This window comes from Centruroides sculpturatus, unplaced genomic scaffold (genome assembly GCF_000671375.1).
Source record: "Centruroides sculpturatus isolate CEXI.00-Female unplaced genomic scaffold, Cexi_2.0 scaffold368, whole genome shotgun sequence".
In the NCBI taxonomy this organism is placed as follows: domain Eukaryota; kingdom Metazoa; phylum Arthropoda; class Arachnida; order Scorpiones; family Buthidae; genus Centruroides; species Centruroides sculpturatus.
Window position 1 is genome coordinate 85,894 of NW_019385149.1, and position 21,970 is coordinate 107,863.

Sequence of the window (21,970 nt, forward strand, 5' to 3'; positions counted from 1 at the left end):
CCATCCATCATAAGATATTGCACAAACCATTGAGTTTAAACGAGCAGCGGACCTACTAAAAACCATTTATTATTTAATGGCCATAAAAATTATATTTATATTAAATTAATGATGTCTTCAAAGTTAAGTTATTTTTATGCGAAAAATTCTCTGATCAGGAAACACACGCCAGCCATTCAATGTGCTGCTCCACAATGAAAACAAGCTTAAGCAATGGCGTCGTTGAACAGTGCACACTCAGTAAGTAATTCTACAATTTTTTGTTTATAACATAGTTTATATGGATTATTCCCAAAAAATTATACATGTTTTGGAAATGTTGAGTCAAATTAGTCTAGAATTGATTAATTTTATGGAAGAAAACCTTTCAAACAGCCGTAGTCCATAAACTGCACACGTGCCGAGCTGTGATTGGCTCATGTATTTAAGTGATTGTAAAACACAAAATTTATGTAAAACAGATCATATCTACCGTATTATAGGAGGGGTGTACTGTATACTTTTCTGTAGCTTCAGTCTTATATTCTATTGAATATCCTAGAAAATGAAAAACTGAAGTTTCTATCATTAGATTTTTTTGTATTCAAATATGAAAATCTCATTTTTTTTAACTTTTCAAAGCTTCTTTTTATAATGACAAACTAAAAAAAAAATACATTACATGATTTATAAACATATGATGTAAATTTACATTTTAAAATTAAATTTTCTGCATTTAATATGTAAATCTGTAATATATTATTTCTAAAAAAAATCTTTGGAAAATTATTACACGTTTATGTTGAGCTCTTGACAAAAATTGATAAAATTTTTCTTTTGTTTAGTCAGCATAATATTAGTTTAAAAAAATTTTTTCAAGATAGCATAAAAGAAAATAAGTGAAGTAGTATTACGGTGACAATATGGAGCCACTAAAAGAATCTTGGTGCCAACTCAAGTAGAATGATCAGAGAGACATATAAGAACTCTCATCCTTTTGTTCATACCCACTATCATATGCTTGTACATGACTGTAATGAGAGCTAGTGTGTAAATATTGGATACAAATAAACAGCTTTTGTTAGTATTAGTTGTGTTTCACATGTCAAGACATATTCTAAAACTGATGGATGCATGTGGATTTAGTTGGATTGATATGTCTTGCCTCCATTGTCAATAAACACAATTTGTCTGAAACCCCAATAATCCATCAGAGTGGTGAGCCACACATCAAACAAAGACGACATTGTTAGATCATGATTAGCAAGGAATTTACTTCTGATGAAAGATTTCCATAATCCACAAGTAGGCCTGACACTTTTTATTTCCACCCTAATCACTCAGGCTAACAATGGCAGAAGGTGACTATAATAGAGCACAATACAACCCTTTTCAAACAACTCCCCAACTTTAGTTTGCCAACATCAGAGCACAATTTATATCTGTATAATAAAAGACATAACCCATTTTTACTCAGTACTATCAGCTTTAAATTTGGACATTTTAAATAATGTTAGCGATATTGTCCATTTGTCGTTCAATAACAGATAAAGAACATTAAAATATAAACTCTTAACCAAATTTCTGAATTCCAAACAAAGAAACAAAAGCTTGTTATCAGAGATAACTTTAGGAGATAACTGACCACACTTGCAAAATATAGCAATCCACAGCTACAATCCCTCATCGGATAGTAGCTGTGGATTGCTATATTTTTCCTGCCTTCGATAAGTGCGTATTCGGTAAAGATATTTTTATCAAATTGTTCTGTTTTTTTAAAAAAATTAAAGGGCTCTTTTCGGTTAATCGTTTGTGTTAGTAATGACCTGATATTAGCGTAAATAAAATTCTGATGAAATTTGATTTAATACATCCAGAGGGCGTTGTATTCCTTTAAAAAAAGAATGGATCGTTCGATGGTGGTGATCTCATGTATTTCGATTATTTTTTGATAAATTGATACAAAATATTCTCGTGCTAAGGAATACTTTAAGGTAATCGTTTATAATTTTTAAATAATGAATGCCAAACTAAATTTTAAAAAACAATTACCGCAGTATCTTCATTATTTTTTTCGTTTTGAAGTGTAAACACAGATTCCGAGAGTTTAAAGCCATAGAAATCAGAAACGAACTTGTTCTAATATAATAGAAAAATTGACGATATTTAAACAGAATTAGCTGAAGTGAATAATTCACTATTTGTACTCACACTTTCGTTCTCATCACAATTAGCATTTGTTTCCGATGTAAGGAATTGATGAAGTAGCTCAATGCGATTTTCTCATAGAACTTTCGTTTTTGAAAATGATTCTAAAGGCGGCTTCGTACATTTGGTATTCACAAAATGCCGAGCAAACAGTTGGTCATACCGAGTAGCATGGATGATTTACTTGTGATTTCCCTTGACAAATATTTGGTATTTGCTGTTTCCCACTCGTTGGTATATTGTGCCCAACGAAGGGAATTAATCTCGGACAAACGTATGTAATTCCCATGACAGACCAATGCTTGGCAAATAATTGCGCATGGAAATTAAAGGAGGCCTTGCAAAACGTCTTAAATTTTTACATTGGTCGTGATCAAAGGCATCAATACTTAAAGGACAGAGCAGGACATATCCCCGATATTTCTGTATTGGCAAATTGTCCTCCTCCCAAGATATATTTTTATTTCACACCATAATACAAAAATTAGGAATAGAAATTAATATAATTTCTATTCCTAATTTGGTAATTAAGTACACCGCACACAATGGATATACCTTATTTTTTTATATCCACTCTAATCTTAATGACAAATTTTTCTTTGTTCTATGCTAGGTATGTACTGCACCATTTGAATGGTGAAGATAAATAAGTGGGTCGCACCTGGAATAGCTGCAATTATGTGCTGTCTGGTGATGACTGTAGTGACTACGTTGAAGCAGATTCTTTTTGTTTCCTACAGTCTTTATTGATATTTAAGACATTAAATTCACATAAATTCAAAGTATTAATTGATAAAATATAAAGTATCATTACACACACTACAAATGTAATGTATCAGTGGTCATTTCATTGACTTTAACAGGGCCACAGCCCTGTTTAAGTTGTAAACTGTGGAGTCGCGTAAAAATCTACCGACTCCAACTTTGACTTCAACTTTTCCTTACCATCCAACTCCGACTCTGACCAGGGGCGGATTTGTTACTGAAAGAGACCCGGAAATTCTGATGTCATCACGTGACTTCAGAATAAAAGATTCAATAAATAGAGTTCTGATAAAGATAGAATGTAGAAACTTTTTATTCCAAAGCTAAAAGACTCCTCTAAGTAATATATAAATATGTATTTGATAATTTTTACTTTTCTGGCTGTTATATATAACAGAGGGAAAGTGTAGCACTCGGTCAAAAAATAACCCCTCCCAAATTTTTACATTTTTGGACTCAGGACACCTTGAAATTTCGAGATATGCAAAAGATTCAAGGTTTTTTCTATATGTGTGGATGTTAGACTGTGTGTGGGGGGCATGATTTCATTCATCCTGTTTGAAGTCTAAAAATTTCTGTGGACATAGTGGTTAGAGTCAGAGTCATATGGTTTAAACACAGGAGTTAGTTATTAAGCGTCAAAATAGTTGAACTAAATCATGTCCCCATTTGCATTCTAACATCTTAGGCGATAACATATTAACGGGTTTTACTATACTATTATAAAATGACAAAAAAGCTTACTTTGAGGGTAGTGACGAGTTTTATTCTATTTTTTAAAATTTTGAATGCTAATAACAAGAAAATATTCATTAAGAGATATGACACATGACCACTTTTATGTCTTCACCTTGTCAACCTTTAATTAAGAACCAAAAGTTTAATAGTATTAATGCCCCTATATACACAAGCTACAGTGCCACATTTTGTTTCTTAAACTTTATCCATTCTGAGATACTGTTTAATAGCTCAGAACAGAAAATAAAGAAATTAAACAAAATAGACGCCAACACATACACTTGTGCAAATTTTTCCCGTTTTATTGGTTTTTTGAGGGGTTCAGGAGGTCTCCAAACATGTAGATTTGCAAAAGAAACTTGGAAGGTCAAATTTGACACGATTCCAATACTTTTCCATTTTATATACCAGTACATAACATTTTGGTAAGTAAAAAGGAGTCGGAGTCGGCAACTCCAACTCCTTTTTTGACGACTCCGACTCCACAGCCCTGAACTTAAACATACATTAGATGAATAAGTTATAACTAATGGCATTATTATAAAAAATTAATGAGTTCAAACAATATTGCAAAACCATTGATTTCATTTTTAGGAGTTAAACCAAAAATGATGTAACTTTAAGAGATAGAGTAATCGAAAGGATGTCACTTTGTAGCTGTCGAGGAGGATGAGGGATAAAAAAATTGCAGAAAATGGAATGTCATCAGTGATGCATCCAGAGGTGTGCCAAGGTGTCTTGGCACCCTCCAAAGGAAAGGGGAAATAACAATAGAAAATTTTCCAAAAATCTTTTCATAAGTGAAATTCATTTTTTCTTTTTTTATAGTGTCATGTCTTTTATACTACTAATGAATTAACAGTTACATAAGGTGGAAATTTTATTGAATAGGCATTAAAAATTTTTTTATCTGTTCAACTCTGCTCTCTCCAAGATTAAATCCTTGTGCAACACTGGATGTCATAATTTATGGATGAGCTCTATGCCAACAAACTATTAACACAAGCAATCATGTTCATTAAAATGAGTTACAAAAAAAAAAGAAAACTGTAGACATCTAGTCATAAGTTTTTTTAACATAATATGATTAATAATAATAATCAAATGTGGAGCTCTACTTTGTACACATTTCTTAAATGTGCATACAAATTTTTCTTCAAAGTAAAAACTTTGTCATTCATCAAACATAACAAAGCATCCATGATTATACATTGATGTTTTGTACTAGTAGTTACTAGTCACCAGATGCCATAGTAATTATTTTTACGGGTGGATCATGCCTGGAATAGTAGCAAATCATTGCAGCTATTCCAGGCGTGATCTGCTTGTGAAGATAATTCTTTGCCTGACCGTGGTGAACCAAACTGACTGGCCTGACCCTCCCATTCATATTTATGCCAATGATTATAATACTAATGTACAGAATTGTTAATATTGATATCTCAAACTGTTGCATTTTTCACCTAAGTTTACAAAAGGTTTTTTTACTTAGTATGATGTGTACTATCTACCATATAAATGCTAAATACATTTTTTAAACACCCTGTATAAATATTTTATTCTATACCATGCAAAGAATATGTACTCAGATAAAACATACAATGCATTTAATATAGTTGATCATCTAACAATAATGCAGAGCAACAAAAACATTTGACTTCTTTCTCTTTGTTATCTAGAATGGTCAGATAGTTTGGTTTTTGAGCATTTTTGTAAATTATTTTAACTTGCTAAAACCTTTTATTTATACATATTTTTAATTATCATTATTAATATTGTTGTAAGTACAATTAATGGATTTATAATTAATTTTGAGATTATTGGATCAGACCCAATTCAGATTAATTAATAAAAATCCAGATAAACTGAAATATTGAAATAAAAGTCTAAAATTCAATACTGAATGTGAACTTGCATTAGGGTTTGGGAAGTCTTGACATTCTCAAAGTCCCAGGACACGAGACAACCCACGATCAAAATCCTGGGACGTACCGGGACTTCGAGACTTCTCGGAATAAAATTAGAATTGAGTTCATTTTTGGCGCAATGTGTTAATAAAAAGGCAATTTTAGTAAAAATCAACATTTATAGAACATAAAATCAAATCCTAACATTTATAACGTTAATTAAAGTCTAAACAGTTCGTATGTTTAATTCTTATAATCATAGATTCGTTTTTTGGCAGTAAAATCTTAAAATTATAAAACCAACTTAGTAATCATACTAATCATTAATAATCATCACCTAGTTTCTATTCATTAGTCATTTAAATAAATAATGAACTAGCAATTATGCATCTTTTCTGATTTAATAAAATAGGCATTTAAAAACATCAGAGCATTTATAGTTTGTTTGACAATCTGTTTCTGACTTTTGTAATAATGCGTCCGGATAAGGAGAACGCAAACTCATTTTCAACAGATGTCGGTTTTATTGTGTTTAAAGCTTTATAAAGTAGTTCCAAACTTTCAGTATGTTTTCTGGTTTCTTCAAATAATTGGAACTCCTTTTTTAAGCTGCTCTTGATCTTTTTGCAAAAATTCCGGGCACATTTTCTTTGATTTTTTTGATTGTATATTCCATTTGACTTTGAAACGACTCATTAGGTTCGTTGTGTACTGTAGAGCTACTGGTACTGGGTTCGGCGTCCATTATTTCCAAATCTGGCATTTGGATACGAGGGATATTTTCAAAAAGTCTGTAATGCAGATCTTCCGCAAAAACAATAAGTGCAGTTTTATTCAAATTCGAAGTAAAAAAATCCGTATTTTACGATTGAGCTGTGGTGGCCAGTGTGCAAATATTTTAACAAACATTTAACAGAGTAAGGTTAAAAGTCACACAGCCTTGTAAATTACCCCACCTGCATTGCTTATTTGTAAACAGGAGGGAGAACAAGAGAAGCGTCGCTCGGCTAACCTTTTGAAAATAAAATTTCGAAAATACAATTTTGATAAGCGTGTCTTGAGTCTTGATCCGAATGTCCCGGGACCTGAGACAATTAAATTTAGGAAAAGTCTCGGGACTTCGAGACACAAGACGTCCCAGGACGCAAACCCTAACTTGCATGCTCTACTGACTTTTAAACAATAGGATCATCAAAATTACTAGTATGTATTTGCAAACATGAGATTGCTACATAGGCACATATTAAAGTTCTAAATAATGTTTCAGTTAACTCAGAAACATTCAGAAAATAATTTTCCCACAAAATGTGTAAAAATTTAAAAAGATAAACTATTGAAACCAGTTCAGATAAATGTGATTTGACTGTAATTATAATTGCTACTGTTGCTAAAATTACAGTGATGTCTTATACTTCTGTGATGTTCAAAGCAACTAGAATAATGACAGTATAATATAAAAAACAAAACTTTATTTTAATGTTTGAACATAAGATGAAAACCAGGTCCCAACTCTAGTGCATCTTTCTTTCTTTCTTTCGGGGTTTATCTGGAGATTCTGGCCGTGTATCGGCTTTTTCTCCGATGAGCACCACTGCGTGACTAGGCAAAACGTCCTGTACAATGTATATAGTTCCCTAGTAGTTTCAGGTGCTTAGAGGGGAGATTCCTGTATTTGGCTGGTATATTGGATTCAGAGTTCTTACCAAGCTTAGGTCTAATGAGAAGGCACAGCCTAGATCCTTACAAGCCTCTGCATCTTTTGGGCATTCAAGCCAGTAGTGGATTGTTGTTTTTTCCGCTCCACAGTGTTGGCAATTTGATGAACAGCACTGGTTCCAAGATCAGAGAAAAGCATTTAGTGGGGCCGTATTGGTTCTTAGTTTGACTAATAGTTTGACTTTGCTCTTTGCGATGAGGCGAGGTTGTATGGCCAACTGGCAAAGGGATGGAGATGTTTTCTCCTCTTATTCCTATGGGATTCCAACCAGGTTTTAGTGAATGTGTGAATTATTTTGTCTCGATATAGATAATGAAGCTCCCCGGGCATAAGGGAATGTCTCCACGTGCCTGTTATTTGGTCTTGACTTGCTACCTTAGGCTGTGTACACATTAGGTGTTTTGCGTTGCATTAAATGCGCATTAGCAGTGTACACACCGTGCGTTGGCTCAGTGTTCAACGACTGTTTAGTGGAGCATTAGCACTGGCTCAGTTTGGAAATGGACGTGAAAGTAATTGCACGTGCACCTCCTCCATCGTCGCTATAAAAGACGATGGCAGAGGCAAAGAGAATTTTGGGTGCACCCAATATTATGAGATAGACTAACACATGTTTCTGACGTTGTATCCAAAACTAAGGCAATATGAACCCAAATTTTTTAATTCTTTTAGAATATCTATAAAATCATTTGACGATGGCTGGTCTCTTTTAGATTTCATCAATAAATAGATCAGTATCGAAATGATCGTTCTCCATTTCGGCCAACATACGTCCACTATACCCGAAAGCGCACGATTGAATGTACAACAACAACGGCAGCACATATATCTTAAAGTGCCTGTAAAATGCGCGTTTTAACAAAAATCTATCAACGCGCGCTTGGCCAAAAGCGCACGTTTGAGTATGTATGCCTATGCAGAACTCTTGATTCTTTAAAACGCACATTTAAAAATGCCTAATCATACACAGCCTTATTGGCCGCCTCCTCAATGGATATGCCCGAGTGACCTGGGATCCAAATGAGTTCCAGTGGGGCTGGGAAGGTGCTGACTGCCAATGAGATGAGGGACATGTTGACTACGGCCAACAGCACTGCTTGGCTGTCTGTAAAGATGACTGTGGGTTGACCTAAAGGGGTACTGAGGTCGATCGCACTCTGGATACCAATTGCCTCGGCGTTAAAAACACTGCTGTTTTCGTGTAGCTGCCATGTCTCCCGAATATTCTCTTTTTGTACAACAATTCCTATCTGCTTCCAAAAATTTGTCTTGGATGTGTCTGTCCCGATGCGTATCCAGTCTTGCCAGTGGGTGTACACCAAATCAAGGAAGCGGCTATTCATGCCTGTTGAGTGGGCTGTGGTAGGCGTGGAGAATTCATGCAAGTGGATCTTGGGCAAGACTTGATCTACACATGGCGGATTGTGATGTTGGTGATATCTATGTGCAAGTGGTAATCTTTCTTTACGAATATGTGAAAGGACCTGCTTGACGTAAAGGCCCTGGTGGCTCCGCCAGCGATAAAACTCAAAGCTAGATGCTGTTTGGAAAGTGCAGGAGAGAGGACTGTAGTGACCCCGACAAAACTGGGTGGCTGTGAGAGCAATTGCCCTTTGCTGTAGTCAAGAATGGAGCAGAATATAGTCTGTTTCCGTGAATATCGAGAGCAGGGGGATCGTTTTGGGTACACTCAGTGCTGTCCTGAGTGCTTCATGGATAGGCTTCTCAATACATTGAATCATGGTGGGTGAGGTCCCCTCAAGGAGCAGGGCGCCAAATTCCGCCATGGGGCGAATCACGGTATGGATAAGTCAGAGAAGGTTGGCAGTATGGGCGCCGTTATGTTGGGAGGTGAAATATTTTAAGAAGAATCCTGTTCTTGTTCATTTCGTCTGCAGGAACTGCACATGACTGTTCCATGTGAAGGTGTGGGAGAACTTTATCCCCAGTACGCATACCATAAAATGCTGGGGGATTATTCCCAAGCCCAGGGGGAGAGAGATTGGATGATGATGGCACTTCAGGGAGAAATCTATTGAGGCACTTTTAGTGGCGGAGAAAGACATACTCCAGGTTGCCACCAGTGTTCTAGATGATCTAGTGCCCTTTGGGCATGAGCTTGTGCCTGGTTGGATGAGAGCTAGTAGTGATGATGTAGAGATCATCCGCATATATGATTGCTGTTATGTCAGATCGAAGGGCTGCCCATATATCTGCCATGTAGAAAGCAAAACGAAGAGGAGCCAGCACACTCCCCTGTGGAAAGTCGTGGGGGAGAAAACCTCTCCCCTCCAGCGAATTTGGAACTTGCGTCGAAGTAAGAAGGACAATAGTCAAGTGATGAACCTGCCTCCTATACCATATGAGTGCAATTTGACAATAAGGCTTGGCTGACAAATTGCGTCGTAGGCCCCTTCTAGATCTAGGGCTACCAAATAAGCCCTTCTTTTGGGCTCTGGCCACTGCGATGCATTGGTGGATTAAGATCAGTGCTTCTTCTGCACCACGATAGGACAGAAAACTGAAATGGTGAGGATGAAAAATATTTGAGTTAATGGTAAAATGATGAAGACAATGCAGAATCATACATTTAAAGAGTTTAGCCATGTGGGACTTTAAAGAAATTGGACAGTATGAGGCGCAGGACATGGCTGAGCACCCGGTTTTTGAATTGGAATTATATGCAGGGGCAGGTCTCCATATCCAGACACGGTTCAGTGTGTTCAGGAGAGCTGCAAGGCCCTCCAGGGATTGCATTCGTATGGCTTTTGCTTGTATGCCGTCCGAACCCGGTGTGATGGGGCATAAGCCTCAGAGAGCTCATAGCAGTTCAGAGTGAAGGGAATGTCTGGCGTCAGCCACATCTCTTGCATTAAAAGTTCATCCACTGCCCAGAACCATGGTTCTGCCACTAGGAGATTTTTTTTTGGGTTGGATTCTGTGGACATTCCAATGAGCTATCTGAAAGGTCGACTGATCATTTGCAATGTTAGGTATTGTGAGCAGAAGAGGTAGCCAGGCATGTATGGAATTTCACTTTCTCCACCGGGTTTGCTGTACAGATCTCTTCTAGTGATACCGTGCAAGTCGGGCAGGACAGGGAAGAGTGGTCCATGTCAGAGTTCAGCCCATCTGTGTCTGACGTCATCATTTGGAAGGCCTTCTGCTGTTTATGCCCCTTTTACTTTCTTGGTGGGCTGAAGACTGAAGGTCGTTCTTCCAGTTGAGGCGGACATTTGTGAGCAGTCGATGTGGGTGTCAGCCAGTCCCGAGTTGAGTCTTGAGCTGGTGGGGGACCTCCCATTTCTCGGGAGGGATTTGGTCGTTGTGCAATCTGTACTTGCCAAATTTCAGCATGTAGCACCTCAATTATGGCTTTGAGTCGGGTTATCCGTAGGGATAATTCTGGAACATCAGCTGTCTGTTCTTGGACTGGTTGGACAATTGCGTGCTCCTTTCTGGGGGGACGATCCTTGACCTCTCTTGCCGGTGTTTGTTTGGGGGTTGCCGCCACCTATGCGTAGGATGAAGATGCATGGTTCAGCTTGCTTTTTGCCTCAGTGTAAGAGCATCGATGGGTTACACTCAACTTGAGCAGGCGCATCTCCTTTAGATACGCTGGACAATGAGATGAGTCCACCTGATGTTCTCCCCCACATCATATGCAGATGTCTGCCGGAACTGTACACCCCTCGGAGTTGTGATCCATGCCACAATTTTTACAACGTCAATGACCGCAGCAAAAAGCCGGCACTTGGCCAAAAGCCAGGCAGTTACCACAAATTCTGGGTTTCAGAAGAAAGCATTCGCATCTAAAGCATTGATAGTAGAGCTTATCCGTCTCTAATGACAATGTGCTGGCAACTGAGAAGTATACCCGTCGTGCTCGGAATAGTCTTATTGTGGTCTTTCCGTGTGAAACAACGAACCTCTATTATGGGTAGCTCAGCAGCCGTTAACAGTTCATAAATTTCTGTTGCAGTTATTGAGATATCCATTCCTCACAGGAGATATGCAGTCCAGGGCTAGACGGTCCTGTAATGGGATCCCTCGAGTGTCGTTATGATGAGAGCCGAGTCCGCGGTGGAGGGGTCCCCTGTCTTGAGAAGCAAAAGCCAGCTTCTAGAGTATTGAACATCCAATAGCTTGTCCGACCAAGGAAATTGCATTTAAGTTCCGCGTGTAATTCAGCCGGACGGAGTCGGCGTAATGGGCCCTGTCCCTCCAGGAAAACTATGTAAGTAGAGTCCATAGGGGGGTCTGGCAAAAAGACCAGAGTTTCTCTAATTCCAATATTTGAGCTAAGTAGCGTAGTTCTGTGGGAAGGAGGCCTGAGACAGCCACGTGGAGGTGATGATGCCCCTGTGCCTTGGGTAGTATCCATGGCGAATTAGACCTGTGTACAACACTCCTACCTGGGAAATTCGCAAGAATGCTCCAGAAGCAACAAATCTCCTGAGATGGTAAGTATCCCACACGATCAAACACCAGAGAACTAACTATACTAATTTCAGACTCTGCACTATCATTCATGCTGAACCAAAACTCCACAGAGAAGCCTTTCTCACGTAAAAACCCCTCTAGTGCAGTGGTTCCCAACCTTTTTTCATTAGCGTACCCCGTGACATGTCATATCTCTAGATTGTACCCCGTGACATGTCATATCTCTAGATTGTACCCCTCATTTAAGAAATTTAGTGAGTAACCCCGTGTATTGTTAATTTTACATATTGTAACTTTAAATTAAAGAAAAAAAACCTAAAAGAAAAAATGTATAATAAAGTTGTGATTGTTGCAAGGAACATTTTTTATCTAATAATTTTTTAATACTATTAGTTTGTGATACATAATATATTATTTTTTCTGCCATAATAACTAACTTTTTTCTGTACCCCTAAACAACCTATCGCGTACCCCTAGGGGTACGCGTACCACAGGTTGGGAATCGCTGCTCTANCAGCTAAAACACGCAAAAATTTAACAAAAATAATATTAAAGTAGCCAAGACATAGCCAAATATTGTAGTGCTACATCACTAGCGGACATTTGAAATTTGCCGACTAGAATGGTCGGTTAACCGATGTGACGGTTAATCGGGCGTCGGATAATCGATGCTCTACTGAATATACACTTTTGCAAAAGAGTTTTCTTAACAGATTTATGTAATTTAATAAATAAGATGAGAAGTAAATTCATTTTTTTCGAACTCACTTCAGAACACACTCATAACAGATCGACTCATATATTTCGTAAAAGAAATACAACATAGGATCTATCGTGAGTCTGGCACCATAGGAATTATATTGATCATTGTCTATTCTTTCAGAAAGAACATGGAGACTAACAAGAAAAAACTAATTATTATTCAGATTTTAGAATAATTTTCATCGCCAAAACTCGCAATGAGTGAGTTGTTGAAGATTTAGCGCATTGTGTCTAGGCTAGGCCTTTAAATAAAGATACTCTGGTCTGGATACAGCTAGTCACACTCTTAATTTCTTTATTTATTGTTACAAAATACAGGAAAAATTTCTTAAAAAATAACATACACACCTCAAAAAATATAAGAAAACAAAACAATTTTCCAACATCTCACTGATGGCGAATTTTTACCATAAAAATTATTGAAATTAATTTTTTTATTAATCTCTATGCCAGTGCTAAAAAACAGATATGTACATAAAAACTATGATTCCAGTCCTATGAGACACCTGTATGTATTACGTAACAAAGAGATGTCACTTTTAAATGAATGGTAGAATCAGTTTACTTATAAATCTAAATTTTAACTTTATTAGCAATTTATATTCTTTAATTTTAGGGATGTTTTCTTGTTTACGGTATATGTATTCTTCAAGCAATCCTCTGTCCTTATCTACTGATATTGATTGCTGTCCTTTTAGTAGTATTCTTTGCTTTGTGGACCATCTTTAGCAGAGTGTTGAAAAGCGTAAAACATTTGGAAGGAAAATGTAAGTATTTCGAATATAGAAGAGTTTACTGTATTGAACTTAATTGCGTGCAGAATATTGGTGATGAAATTTGCGAACAGGGGTGAACTCTTCATTCCAAGATGCCGAGTTACAATGCAAACTAATCAAAACAGTTAGTTTATTTCATAAGTTAAACAATTTTTTAAAACTCGTATGAAAAAAGATGTATTAATTTTCTGCATAAGGAAAAGGTTTTACTCGTGTCAGAACTTTATTTCTTGGTGACTGTTAAATCCAGTATTTTATATTCGTTATTACTCAACTGCCGTTCTTGATATATTACAGTAATTATATCAAGAAAGAAAACAAGTTATATTACAATTACGATTTTAATCTATTTGCGAAAAATTTTACGAAATAATTGAATAAATTGTAAGTTATAATCTGTGTACTTACTTAAAGTTAATTTTAAAATATACCTTAATGTACCAGTACATACTGTATATAATTCAGAAATTTATCCTCCAAATTAAAACGACCAGGCATAAAATAGTGGATTACTCTTGATTCAAATAAATAACGTTAATTTATTTACAGAAAATATTATAACAAGTTACGAGTATTTCTGCAAGTTCAGATGTAATGATTTCTTAGAAAAATATGCACATAAGTCTAATTTTCCAAATGACAGACGACATAGTTCTATAAAACAAATATTCTGTTTCAAGACAGCTCGAAATTAAATCGCTTCTTAGGGAAGGACAGTTTAACCAATTAGGCATACAGTAAATTTATGTAATGCTTAAAATATTGTTTAAAGTATTGAAATCGAACATTGAATGCAAATCCACTTGACAATTTCTGCAAACATTTGATTTTAAGAAAGAAAATGAAACCTTACAAGCAGCGTATCACAGCATTGTAGAGAGAAATTGCTTTGTAAACTAAAGGTATGCGAAAATGCGAATTTGCCACAAACAGTAATTTTTTCAAAATATTATGAATGAATAGAAAATTAAATTAATAAAGTTAAGTTTGGACAACTTATTAATTGAAAAATAAGTTGTCCAAATTGTCCTGTATCACTTATTAGGAGACACTTGTTGACTTCCCACTTTTGGACAACTTATTTAAAAAATAAGTTGTCCAAAAGTGGGAAGTCAACAAGTGTCTCCTAATAAGCGATACAGGACAATACTAAAAAGAACTGTCAGCTTCATGCAATGCTTACTTTTATGCATGAACGAGCAAGGACTGTTTATTGTTGCATTTATGAATTTCTCCATTTCTAAAAACAGAAGCTAAGCTACAGGTTGTGCATAAAACTACAGTAGACCCCCCTATAACGCAGGTTCCTATAACGGAGATTCCTATAACGTGGCGAAAAAATTGCGACAGTATTCGTATAAAGACGCTAAAAGGGACTCGTAAAACGTCATCGCCGACTCGTGTCGCGACAGGATTGGTCGAACCTGGACCAATAGTGGAAGAGCAGCTGAACTACTTTCCGCCATCCAGTGCCACGCTACAGAGAGTTTAGGCGGATAAATTGAGTTTACTATCGTCTGTACAGTATTATATATAAATTAGGTACTGTACATATAATTACATATTAATTATATATAAATTAGGTACTGTATATATAATTATATATTAACTTAATTTATTGTAACTTCATTATAATTATATATATACTTTCTGCCATCCAGTGCCAGGCTACGGAAAGTTTAGGCAAGTAAGTTGAGTTTACTATCGTCTGTACAGTATGTAAATTAGGTACCGTAAGTCTAATACAGCACTAATTTTATACATTTCTTGTGAAAGAAACATTTCTTATTCAACAGCCATATTTATATTAATGGTGTCTCCAAAGTTCAACGAAGTTTTCGCAGAAAAATAACTTGTCAGAAATCGCGGCCGCCGTTTGGTGCACTGCTCCACAATGAAAACAAGCTTAAGCAATGGCGACGTTGAACGGTGCACACTCTATAAGCAATCCTACAATTTTTTGTTTATAGCATAGTTTATACGGATTATTCCCAAAAAAATATACGTATTTTGGAAATGTTGAGTCGAATTAGTCTAGGAATCAATTAATTTTATGGAAGAGAAACCTTTCAAACAGCCGTAGTCTGTAAAGTGCATATGTGCCGGGCTTTGATTGGCAAGGACTTGTACAAAATCGATTCATAAAGAACGGAACGTATCTACCGTGTTATAGGGGGGTCGACTGTAATTAAATCCTCCACCACCAACACGTGCATAAATTTTAAAGAGGAGATGCTGTTGTCATTGGCCTGGCAAGAGTTAATTCACAACATGCTCTAATTCACCTGTCATACATGAACGGGTGAACTGGTTGCACATGCGCAACTTTATTTGTATAAATCCATTCGAACTTACGATTCGAACTCAAACTTTAAACGACATGTTGACCGAACGGATATCAAACATCTATCTAGAAACTGTTTGGAACCTGAAGCAGAGCCCAGATGGGGTTCAAAAACGTTTGTTTATCGATGTTTTTACATGATCACACCATAAATGGTTCTGGTACGTAAAATGAGGATTAACAGTTTAAGTCAATTTTTAAACAGTTTTCACAATATAAGTTAAGCCGGTTTCTTGAATTGTTGCAGGAAACAGTTTTTTAGAATGACTTCAGAAAATGAGATCAAGGTTCATCCTTTGACTAAAAATCCTTCAGCAGCATGGGAATCTTTTAAACCAAAGCAAACTGCATACAGAATAAAGCATTTACCCATAGATCTGCCTATCTCTCATAAAGCCATTCGTTTTGTCTGTATGTCTGATACTCATTCTCTGCTATCAAGAAGAAAATTTAAAATTCCACCAGGTGATGTATTTATACATGCAGGAGATTTCACTAGACATGGAGGATATAATGAAATCATTGAATTCAATAATTTTTTAGGTGAGTTTAAAATTATTCTAATATTGTCATATTTATATGTATGATATATAATTGGATTACTTCATAATTTAGGTAATCTCAGCCATAAACATAAAATAGTCATTGCTGGAAATCATGAACTGACATTTGATCAAAAGACTATTAGCAGTTTTGAAATTAAACAGGCAAAAAAAGCAACTGGACAAGATGTTCCATTAGACACTGCATACTTCAAGAATCTGCTAACAAATTGTATATATTTAGAAGACAGTTTGACAGAAGTATATAATATTAAAATCTATGGCACTCCATGGTAGGTTCGTTAATGCCAAACAATTTGTTTCTTAGGTATCAACGGAGAATTCTTTCATTTTAGGCAGCCAGAATATAATAATTGGGCTTTTAATCTACCACGCGGAAAAGAATGTCNGTAAGTTAAGTTTTAGTATCATTTCCCTTCTCCCTCTTTTCCACCACCAGTTTACACCTCCACCGTCGTCTATCCTCAAAGGTAAAGTGCAAATAAAACTACATTTTTTTTTATCAATTATTATTCTATTACAGTTATTTATACATTTACAACTACAAAACGCATTTTTCAGTGTTTTCCTTACTATAGTTGTTGTTATTTTTTTTAAATGTATTACTTAGCTTTAATTTGAGTGTGTTGTCGTGTTGGAATGAATTATTTGGTTTTACATGTAATCGTATGGGGAAAAATGATTCACCTTACGACATTTTCATGATACGATCTGTTTCGGAACGGATTAATTTCGTATCCTGAGGTACCGCTGTAATCTTACAGATGACTAATCAACAACAAAGTTATACAGAAATCCATACATACATACATGAAAGACATCGGCTGTACACAAGGTGTTTAGCCGGAGAATAAGAGAAGGGGGAGAGGAGAGACAGTAGAGAAAGGTAGGATCCTCTGAACGGCATACGTACCTATTACGTTTGACGTTGGCGTGCAGTTTTTAGGCTGCAAGGCCGTAGCACACCGAAGGGTCTAAAACAGAAGTATCAAACTCCTTAAGTGCCAATATTGTATTTCGAGTATGACAGCGGGCCAGATTAAAAATAAAATGCACATGTAATACAGTAGACCCCTATAAAACGGGTTCATATAATGCGGATTCGTATATAACGGAGAAAAAACTGCGACCGTATTCGTATAAACACGCTAAAAAAGACTCGTAAAATACGATAAAACATTATCTCCGACTCGTGTCGCGACAGGATTGGTCGAATCTAGACGAATAGCGGATATTGCACAAACCGTTCAGTTTAAACAAGCAGAAGACCTACTAAAAACCATTTATTATTTAACGGCCATAAAAATTATATTTATATAAATGTCTCCAAAGTTCAGCAAATTTTTCGCAGAAAAATAATTTATCAGGAAACGCGCCCGCTCCACGACGAAAACAAGCTTAAACAATGATAAAAATATTGTAGGATTACTTAAAAATTACTTAAAATTGTAGGATTACTTACCGAGTGTGCATCGTTGAACGATGCACACTCGGTAAGTAATCCTACAATTTTTTGTTTATAGCATAGTTTATATGATTTATTCCCACAAAATTATACGTGTTTTGGAAATGTTGAGTCAAATTGGTCTAGAATCGATTAATTTTATGGAAGAAAACCTTTCAAACAGCCCGTAGTCCCTAAACTGCACACGTGCCGAGCTGTGATTGGCTCATGTATTTAAGTGATCGTAAAACACAGAATTTATATAAAACGGATCATATCTACCGTTTCTATCATTAGATGTTTTTGTATTCAAATATGAAAATCTCATCTTTTTTAACTTCTTTTTTTTAACTCTTTCCGCCCTGTGGGCATTAAGAGGGCCTCTTTTTGCAAGCCCATTATGGGTTCGGCCAGGCCCACAATGGGGCTGCCGGGTGGTGAGGGACGGGGCCCGACATATCCGAACGGACCACCCCGAAAAATTCCTCGGGATTTTTCGACCCGTTCGGATTCGAACCCGGGTCCCCCAGAGCGGTAGGCTGCCACCTTAACCGCTCGGCCATCCGGCCGCCATCTTTTTTTTAACTTTTCAAAGCTGCTTTTTACATTGACAAAGTAAAAAAACAAAATACATTGCATGATTTATAAACATATGATGTAAATTTACATTTTAAAATTAAATTTTCTGCATTTAATATGTAAATCTGTAATATATTATTTCTAAAAAAAATCTTTGGAAAATTATTACNTTTTAACAATCGTTCATGAATTTGTTTTGGTGCTACACCTTCCAAAAATAAGAATTTTATCACTGCACGATATTCGATTTTTTCCATCGTAAAAAAATACAATGACACGTCGACTTTGAACAGCTGCAAATATACAATGAGTTGACGGATCTACTTGAAACTTGACACGTGTTTATGAAATAGTAGTACTATTTATAGAATAATAAAGTGACGCTCCTAGTAGCGCCACCTCTTATCGAACGACAAAACTTATTGAACAACCTGGTAATTTTATTTGTAATTGACTTCAATGCATATCTGTGTGTAACATTATTATAAAATATGTTTTGTGATGTCAATTTTCAAATCCATTGTTATCTATTGTCATATGTTTATACTCTCCCACATAAAAAGTGTGATATAATAGATGTTAATCAGATTTTCTCACATTTAAAAATAAATACTGCAACACCATATACAGGGTGTCTATAAAGTCCATGTTCAATTTAAAAAATTTATAACTACATAATTTCTCTATCACAAATACTAATAGAATGTATTGGAAATAAGAAAATCTACAGTGTATATATATATATATACATTGAAGTGCCCAAAAGTCATGCGATACTGCCTAATATCTTGTTGGACCTCCTTTTGCTCGACATGGCATGGACTCAACAAGTCGTTGAAACTCCCCTGGAGAAATATTTCGCCATGCTGCCTCTATAGCCATCCATAATTGGGCAGGTGTTGCCGGTGCAGGAGTTTGTGCACAAATAGACCTCTTGATTATGTCCCATACATGGGTTCATGTTGGGTGATCTAGGTGGCCAAATCATTCGTTGGAATTGTCCAGAATGTTCCTCAAACCATTCGCAAACAGTTATGGCCCAGTGACATGGCACATTGTCATCCATAAAGATGCCATCCTTGTTTGGATACATGAAGTCCATGAATGGCTGCATGTGGTCTCCAAGTAGCTGAACATAACCATTTCCTGTCATTGTTTGGTTCAGTTGGACCAGAGGATCCAGTCCATGCCATGTAAACACACCCCACACCATTATGGAGCCACCACCAGCTTGCATAGTGCCTTGTTGACAACTTGGGTCCATGGCTTCATGGGGTCTGTACCACACTCAAACTCTACCATCAGCTCTTACTAACTGAAATCGCAACTCATCGGACCACGCCATGGTTTTCCAGTCATCTAGGACTAACTACCATTCCATGTTCAAAGTCTGTTAATTCTTGTCATGTAGCCATACTCGAGTCAGAAACCTGTTCACACGAATCACTGGCAGACAAATGACAGTCCGCCAATGCACTGCCCATTTATACATTTGGTATGCGATACTACTGCCATCTGTATCTTTGCATATTGCTATCCCATGACTTTTGGCACTTCAGTGTATTTTTGTATTGTGTTATTGTATTTTATTAAGTTTCCACATATCCACCATCATTAATAATACAAAGGGTAATACAGTTTTGTAGTTCTCTAAAGTTTAGAAAAATTGTTAAATTATTGTGTTGAAGAGTTACTAAATAACAATATATATTAAAGTTACTAAATAATTTTACTTAAGACTAGGTATGGTACAGTACATTAAGCTTTCTAATACTTTTTACAGATTTTTTCTATCACAAATACTAATAAAGTTATAAATTTTTTAAATTGCACCCAAAGTATAAAGCTGTCACATACAATAGACTTGCTGTCCTGAACTTTTTAACATATAGAACAATTAGCCACATTTTTTTCTTGCAGTTTTGTAAATTTCTATCCCCTTTAGAGAAGGAGACTCCTTCTCCTTGCATGGAAGCTGTTCTACAAAGTTAAGTCTTGCAACCCTCTCCCCTCCCTTTCTCTCATATCACCCCTCTTAGTACATAGACAACAATCATCTATCCAGAGTAATTTTCTGTTTGTTTTAACAGCTGCATTCAAACTGCAAAGGTCTTTTAGCCTTTTAACACAGGTGAAAACATCTGTTTTTATGTAGTTTTGTAGTTTCTTGCTAGATTTTGTGTGTAGTGCAAGTACGTACATTGAATTTTAACCTACAAATTTTAGTGTATATTGCTGGTGCTCTTAACATGCATAATCATATTTCAGACATTTTATCATGCATGTATGCATGTGCATATATTGTAATTTTAAATGCATATAAATCTGGCTCTCAGTTGTAAATTTACAAAAAATATACTTATAAAACTCCAATTATCATTAACCCAGCACTCCTTGCAGTCAGATTTGTAATGCTGTTACTCGAGGGTGAGTGCTGTGCTCACCCTACATATTTTCATATTAGTAAAATTTCTCAAGACAATTCATTAAAATGTGTATTATTCATAACAAAACTTCCTGATCTTAATGTTTATTTTATTTTACTTTACTTCAGTTAGAATACATTAAAAGTAATTTCAATATAGAAACAGAAAATTGATATCTAACAATAATTTTAAATATCATATTTCTGTTTTTATCAATCTGTAAACTTAATTATAATTTCTATTCAAGTTCTGAATCTGTTTAGTCTGGATTTTTAAAATTGTATTGTTTGCAGATTGTTATGTGATGTCTGTAGATCGATGCAATAGACTACATGTTATGCTCTTGGATGCTGTTTTTCTTTTTTGGGCAATATGCACACTTTTCTCTTGATACTGATGTTGCCTATGGAGGATCTCGTTTCTTTCTCAATAATTCCAGGATTTTCATACATAGATCCTCACTCTCTTTGCAAGGAAGGAGCCTACATTTTCTTCCTCAGACTCCTCATCAAGCTATTTTATCACATTTTATGATAATATGTATATACCATACATTTTGTACTATATACCATACTATAATTGTGATGTATTACAACACATCACAATTAGAATAGTACCACTTCAAATAAAGACACAGTGTAGCACTCACCTGAGAGTAATCCAAACTTGTCCAACATGACAAACAAAGGCAGCACTGAAAGTATCAACGATGACTATTATTTCTGATTCTGGTATCTTGTTGAAGGGGATTCTCAGGTAGAAAGGTACACAAGAGTTTGGCTTCTTGGAAGTTTTGTGGCCAGAGTTACAAGCATTTTAAAATGAAAGGTGAGCACAGTGCTCACCCTCGAGTAATGGCAGGTTAATCATTCTTATCTTCAAGTAATTAGGCATTTTTTAAGTGGTCTTCACACTATTGGCTCAATATATAGTTGATAACATGAAATCATTATAAATTGCTGGCATTTCTTTCTTTAATTTTACACAAGCTGTTGTTAAAGGAAGTAGCAAACAAAGATAATGAATTGTTTGTTTGTAAAATGTTAACTTTTTATAATTATTATGTCTTCATATTTTAACGTCAAAGTCAATAAATAAAGCCAAATTAACACTAATCATTATTTTATTCATTTCCCTCATCAGTTGTTTATGAAATATTAGTTTAGGCGAGTCTTAAAGTGAATTCTACTGTATATTAATATAGAAGACTCATAACCAAATATTGTTAATTTCATATGATTATTGATTTCTGTTTCTGTATGAAATAAAATTTTGATATTATATTTGAATTTTATATAATTTTTAGAAAAGTAAAACAA

At 35.7% G+C, this 21,970-nt stretch overlaps 1 protein-coding gene across 1 annotated transcript; it reads left to right on the forward strand.

Moving 5' to 3' along the window:
* Positions 1-1,826: 1,826 nt before the first annotated feature.
* On the forward strand, positions 1,827-16,595 carry LOC111635451 (UPF0046 protein T07D4.2-like). Its single transcript, XM_023380413.1, has 4 exons — positions 1,827-1,973; positions 15,887-16,182; positions 16,255-16,474; positions 16,538-16,595. Exons 2-4 carry the CDS (start codon positions 15,903-15,905, stop codon positions 16,593-16,595), a joined length of 558 nt encoding a protein of 185 aa, XP_023236181.1. The 5' UTR covers positions 1,827-1,973; positions 15,887-15,902.
* Positions 16,596-21,970: the final 5,375 nt, after the last annotated feature.